The following is a 6,515-nucleotide window of genomic DNA, read 5'->3' as shown; positions in this document are numbered from 1 at the left end:
TCCACCAAGTCTAGGTGCCTTATTTTATTGACATTCCTGCACTCATGAGATGCAGAATGAGGGGAGATGGAGAGTGAGTCCAGATAATCCAGAGCATCTATATATCCAGATATAACTTGGTGATTCCAATAGCTTCTGCCATTTTGTTATTTATTTTTAAAATAGATTTTTATTGATTTCAGAGAGGAAAGGAGAGGGAAAGAGAGATAGAAACATCAATGATGAGAGAGAATCATTGATCGGCTGCCTCCTGCATGCCCCCCAACAGGGACAAGCCAGCAACCCAGACATATGCCCTGACAGGGAATCGAACCATGACCTCCTGATTCACAGGTGGATGCTCAACCACTGAGTCACACCGGCTGGGCTTGTTTTGTTATTTAAATATTTTTTTTTGCACAGGGCAGGTGATCAATAAAGGTCAGCTCCTGTTGCTCTAATCTAATCTCCTGGGTGTAGCTAGCACACAGAAGTTCAATGTCAGTAGCTGTTACTTCTGTCTAGTCTTACTGGTGTGCTTGTGCATACAGTAGGTGCTGAGCAGGTATCAGTCAAGGTCAGCTGCTGTGATTTGTGTATGGTCTCCTTCCATGTTATGGCTGAGGAGCATCCAGTAACTTGAGGGCAGAGAGGCATGAACACAGTTGCCCTTTCGCACGCAGCCTATGCACTTGGCTATCCATAAATTTTACTCTAAGTACTGGCTTTTGGATGTTCCATTGTGAAAAACCAGAGGGTCACTTCAGCCTGATACAGTCCACCTCCTCCGTGGCCGGCACGACGCTGGTTTTGAGGTCGAGTTCTGTGCTGGACTTGCTTCCGTGGTGGGAGGGGCGCCACTGGAGCCACATCATCCTCTTGAAGTACTTCATGGTGTTGTTCTTGACCGTCACGAAGCACACGGTGTTGATGATGCTGTTGCTCATGGCGATGCACTCCACGATGTAGAAGGCCGTGAGGTAGTGCTTCTCCTTAATAAACACGGCGGGGAAAAAGTCACGCACGATGGTGAGGCCGTAGAAGGGCGCCCAGCACAGCACGTAGGCGGTGAGGATACACACGAGCACCAGGACCGTCTTCCGGCGACAGCGCAGCCGCTTCCGGATCTGCTCCGTCTGGAAACCAGGGACCGCCTTGAACCAGAGTTCCTGCGAGATCCTGGCGTAGCACAGGGTCATGGTGACCACGGGGCACACAAACTCGACGCCGAAGATGAAGAGGAAGTAGGACTTGTAGTAGAACTGCTGGTCCACCGGCCAGATCTGGCCGCAGAAGATCTTTTTCTGGTTTTTGACGATAAAGAGGACCGTTTCTGTTGCAAAGTAGGCAGATGGGATGGCGATGAGAATGGACACCATCCAGACCAAAGCGATGAGGAAGGAGGCCGTTTGATAATCCATCCGTGGTTTCAAGGGGTGAACGATAGCGAGATATCTGGTGAGGGAGGGAAGCCATCAATAATAATATGTAGAACATTTTATTGAGAACATTTATTAGTTTCTTACTAACCCCAAACACACACAAAAGCGGGCAAAGTGTCTCAATAAGATCCCATGCACCTATAAATCCAGCTTCAACAAGCTTTGTCTTATTAACAACATCATTTGGCATTTGGCGAAGTGAGTGGTGTAGAGGAAACAACATAGAACTTGTGTCAAACAGATGGAATAAATCCCAGCTTTTCCTTTGATTGGCTTTGGGGTATGGGGTGAATCATTCAGTCTCTCTGAGATGTATTTCCTCAACTGCAACATGGGATAAAATGACAACCACCTTGCAGGGCTGCTGTGAACATTAAATACAATAATGTTAGCAAAATGCTTGGCATGTAGTAGGTGTTCAATAAGTACATATGGCCTATTATTATTATGTCCTAGTGGTTTTCAATCTTGCCATTTTGACCAAGAACACAATATTTTTGAAAACTTTTCATTACAAATATCTCATGCTATAAAGGGGTGGGGCCCTTTTCAAGGCAGTGGACTAGGGCTTTCTCTCTCCTCCCCTGCTGGTATCATCTTGCATTACTGAACAGGAGAGTAGGGTGGTCTGATGTGGAATCCAAGGAATCTAATGAGAAGTAAATGACTTGCCCATACTCACTTGGTACTGGGACCAGAATCCAGGTTTCTGACACAAAACTTTTACACCCATCTCCTTGGGCTTTCTCAAGCTCAGATGAGAAGGTGGGTGAAGTCACCTTGACACCCTAAAGCAAGGTGTTTGTTACCATCTATTTGCTTGGATGTGTTTCTTGAGGTCAACACTCTCCTTCTAGGATTTCTATGACTTGACATAGCATCTCTTCCAGGCCCTCTACACATGAATCTTATGCTTTTTGGCAGTAGGTAGTCCTTCTGATATTTATATGTAGTAGAACAGGCATATTTACCTGGTTGCTTTTAAGAAACTCCTGTTACATTAAAAAACATACCCTATATTATAAAGACAAAAAGATTTTAGTGGGACAAAGGGGATGAGGAAAGTAATAATTTTCACCTGAGTAAACATCAGAATCACTCAGGGAATTAGATGTAAATGTAGACCTAGCCCAGGAATTCCCATTCAGCAGGGCTGGGGTGGGGCCCAGGAATCTTTGTTTCACTGTATTAAATGGTAGCCTAGGGAATTTTGTAGTTGGTTGATGGTACATTTCATAAACCTTAGTTTTAGGGAGAACCCCAGAGTTGCAATAACAAAATTGTTTTTCCTGCAGGAATCTATATATGTAAAAGCCCAGCGACCGAATGGCAGAACAACTAGAATGACTGATCGACCATTCGCTATGACATGCACTGACCACCAGGAGGAAGATGCTCAATGCAAGAGCTGCTCCCTGGTGGTCAGTGCACTCCTGCAGCGGGAACAGCTGCTGGGCTGACTGGGATGAGCGATGCTCCCACAGAAGGCTGATACCTGCAGGCCATGCCCCCCACCAGTGCATGAATCCATGCACCAGGCCTCTAGTTTTGTTATAAAAAAAGATGCCTCTTATGTATGTGCATTTTATTATCATAAACAATAATCAACTGGTTGATAAAAAGGACAACAAACAAAAATAGCACTGAGAACTAGAGAAAAATGAAAGGGTTGAAAGGAGACAAAAGGGAAAAAAGATGATTAAAAACACATTATCAAGACAAGTCTCAGCACAGCTCACAATGATGGACCAAGAGAATGTGACACCAACTGCTCCCCTCAAACAGCCCCTGCTGGCCTACAACACTTTGCAGAAATAAAACATGTGTCTGATTTATCATAAGCTGCTATTAGAAATTTTACTTTACAAATCTATAACAGAGCAATGACTTCCAGAACATCTCATGCAAATATATTCAAATGAGCATATAAATGTATACAAAAAAAGCAAAGGAAGCTTTTCCTTCCTTTTCTGCAAACAAGCCCTGTTGTTGATTTTATAGTCGCCAGAAACAAGAGTACACCCTGTATGATTCCATTTTTATGAAGTTAAATAACAGGCTTGTGTGTGGTCGGAGGATTGCCAGGTGAGGGGCATCAGGAAGTTTTCTAGGTGATGAAAATGTTCTATATCTTGATCTGGGTAGTGGTTACAGAATAACTGGGTACAATCTATCTTGACTGAAAACTGCCCTGGTTAACTCTCACGTGACTTCTAAGTATTATGCTGCCTAAACTTTCTGCTTTTGCTTTGTGTTTGATACAACTCATGGTCATGTAACATGCATATACATCTGAAGCAACTGTGGTATCCGGGGACATAGTCCAGAGCAGTGTGTGTGTGTGTGTGTGGGGGGGGGGGGTAGGGGTGGGGGAGGGCTCAGGAGCCTCACTCTTGCTCCCATTTTGGAGCAAGAGCCACAATGGGAAAAACCAGGTCTCCTCTTGCCCCGTGATAGCTCAGCGAGCATTCACATATGAAGCAATGCGAACAGTCAGAGCTGAAGTGAGGAAAGGGGAAGCCTGGTCCAACCCCCATCTTTACCCCTGCCCAACATCCTCACCTGTCAATAGCGATGGCCAGCAGAGCATTCGTGGAGACGTAGAGCGATACTGTACGCAGGTAGTTGACAGAGGCACAGAGCACATGGCCATGCTCCCAGGAGAGCTGCCGCACCACATAGTAGTCCATCTCGAAGGGGCAACAGACTATGGCCACTAGGAAGTCAGAGACGGCCAGGTTAGCAATGAGCAGATTGGTGAGGTTCCGTAGCTTCTTATAGCGGGCGAGAGCAGCAATGAAGACAAAGTTGCCAATGCCGCAAACCAACATGATGCCAGCCAGTGCTATACCGATGACTATCTTGGCTGCGAAGAAGGTCCGAGTCTTGGTCATGTCCTCATCCTCATCCAGAGGGAGGTCATAATCATCATAAGTGAAATTGAAGGGACGGGAGGAGACATGGTCTTGGAATAGATTGAAGTTGGGTGCAAAACTAATGTTTACATTCTGGGTGGCCATGTTGAAGTTTGCAGGTGGAGTGGTGGGTGGAGGTCTCAGGATCTGAGTATGCTGAGCTTGGGGTCCAGATCTTCTGCTCTCATGAGGCCGGTGAGCCTAGCACCCTGCCCACATCTTTGGGAGAGTCAACATGCCATCCTGGATCCTGGAAGGAGACACAACCAGTGCACAACATACAGGAGAACATCTGTAGCAGTCCCCAGGTAAGGCCAACTGGACCTGGTGTCCACCCACAGACAGAACTACCCAGGGTGCAGGGGAGAGGAGACATGAGATCTAGAAACTGGGAAATCCTCCACTGGCTGTTGGGCTGTCAGGAGGGACAGGGCATAGGATGGGCTGGACTCTCCAAAGACATGCAAGAAGAATGGGTATCTTGGCCTTTTTCCCCCGCCAGGGGCAGGGACCCCTTTGACTGCCCAGTCACCACTCTCCCCTTCCCCAACAGCCTTCCAGGGGTCCTGGAAGTTTTCCAGGGCTGCTCCAGGCAGCTAGCCCAGGCACCTACGGCAGTCACAATGTGGTGCCATCCGTTAGCCAGGGACAATGAAGCCGAAGGACTGGGATATAACAGGGTCTTTCCTCTACAGCAGGGCACTGTTCCTTCTTTCCTGGCCAAACCACAGACTTGGAAATGACCAAATCTGTCTTCACATGGACAGGCTGAGTCATCTTGGGGCAGTGATTTATGCTCTCTGCGTGCCAGTCTTCTTGTAAACCAAACTCCTGCTGCCTACCCAGGGCCTGGCACATAGTGGGAGACCCATAGGAATCTGTTGAATGAATGAATGAGGATCCTAACCAGGATCCACAGGTGGAGGGGGCTGTGGGTGGAAAGGCAATCTTCAACGGCTACTCTACATTCTGGGAACCAGCTTTAGAAAGAAATCCTTTGTCTGCTTTCCCTCCCTCCTTTGTCCCCAGTTCCTCTCCCAGAATCAGCCCTGACTGGGAAGCACCACGGCCTGTCACCAAGGTGTGTGGCCTCTGAAAGTGGTAGCTGCCCCAAGACTGGGCCTAACTGAAAACAGCTCTGCTAGGGGCGGGCAAGTGTCAGCGAGGACCCAGGAGGGCCTGAGGACTGGGCTGTCCTTTATAGCCTCAAGATGCCCACGGGAGAGGAAATAAAATCTCTGAGGTGCTGAGCCTTCAGGAGGTAGAGTGTCATTGAGTTCAAGACCGCGGAAGGGTCGGAAAAAGAACGCGGACCCCCAACACCCGAAATGGGGGCTCCAGTGACCGCCTGCACCGCTTCCCCTTAGCACACCTGGAAAGACTCCAAGTGTGGGGGCCGCGGGATGCTGGTAGCAAGAAGTGGACCCAACTGGACAGGCGGTATGGCCCCGCCCTCGGAGAGGAGGGGGAGAGCTAGGGAACTTCCCCGGGGAAGGGAGGAACGGACGGCGGCGGGAGCACTACCATCTGCGGTAAACCTTCGGAGAGGTGAAGTCCAGGTCCCAGTGGCATTCGCAGACGGGGTGTCCTTCCTCCCGGTCGCCTCTAGGACTTATGGGAGGCCCCACGCCCGACAGTACAGCCCCAGATGGAGAAGCAGGAGTCACGCCCTCTTGGCTACTACGCTCGGGCGCCTCTCCAGTCCCGGGACCCCAGAGGAAGGGGGTGCACCTGGAGTGGGCAGACCCCCGTCCCATTCCACGGGATGCATCCTGTCCTTGACCAACTCGCCCAGGATCCCTCTCCTCTCCTTTCCCGATTAAACCATCCAGCGTGGCCGCGCGGTCCCCAGAGGAGCCGCCTAGGCAGAGGCGAGAATCAGGTCAGAAATTCGGGCTCCAAAAAGCAAAGCGTGCGGGGCCTCAGGGCGAGAAGGAAACTGCGGATGGGGATAGATACGGAGAGAGGGAACTTCCCCCAAAATCTTCCCCTTTCTGATCTTCTTTCAAGAAGGTGCATCCCTCCCCACGCCATTACCTGCAAATTGGCGCTCGCCCGCCAGCATCCTTCACGCCCGCCCACACTCCCTAGTCTCATTGTCCATCCTCCGTCCGGTCTCAGCGGGTTGGTGGCGAGGGGCGCTCTTCCCGCACCAACTCCTCTACTTTGAGCCATTCCG

At 49.5% G+C, this 6,515-nt stretch overlaps 1 protein-coding gene across 1 annotated transcript; it reads right to left on the bottom strand.

Annotated features, from left to right (window-relative positions):
• Window positions 1–737: 737 nt before the first annotated feature.
• On the bottom strand, window positions 738–4,477 carry PROKR2 (prokineticin receptor 2). Its single transcript, XM_054724335.1, has 2 exons — window positions 3,984–4,477; window positions 738–1,434 (listed from the first exon to the last, which is right to left on the bottom strand). Exons 1-2 carry the CDS (start codon window positions 4,439–4,441, stop codon window positions 738–740), a joined length of 1,155 nt encoding a protein of 384 aa, XP_054580310.1. The 5' UTR covers window positions 4,442–4,477.
• Window positions 4,478–6,515: the final 2,038 nt, after the last annotated feature.

The sequence above is a fragment of the Eptesicus fuscus genome, chromosome 12 (assembly GCF_027574615.1).
Source record: "Eptesicus fuscus isolate TK198812 chromosome 12, DD_ASM_mEF_20220401, whole genome shotgun sequence".
NCBI lineage: Eukaryota > Metazoa > Chordata > Mammalia > Chiroptera > Vespertilionidae > Eptesicus > Eptesicus fuscus.
Note: the sequence above shows the minus strand (reverse complement) of the source record. Positions and strands in the feature narration are given on the sequence as shown.

Bases quoted from the DNA above. Each gene is read 5' to 3' on its own strand.
- PROKR2 (XM_054724335.1), bottom strand. From the start codon at position 4,441: ATGGCCACCCAGAATGTAAACATTAGTTTTGCACCCAACTTCAATCTA. The intron at 1,435-3,983 runs GTGAGGATGTTG...CTCCCTCACCAG, and splicing joins CTGGCCATCGCTATTGACAG to ATATCTCGCTATCGTTCACC.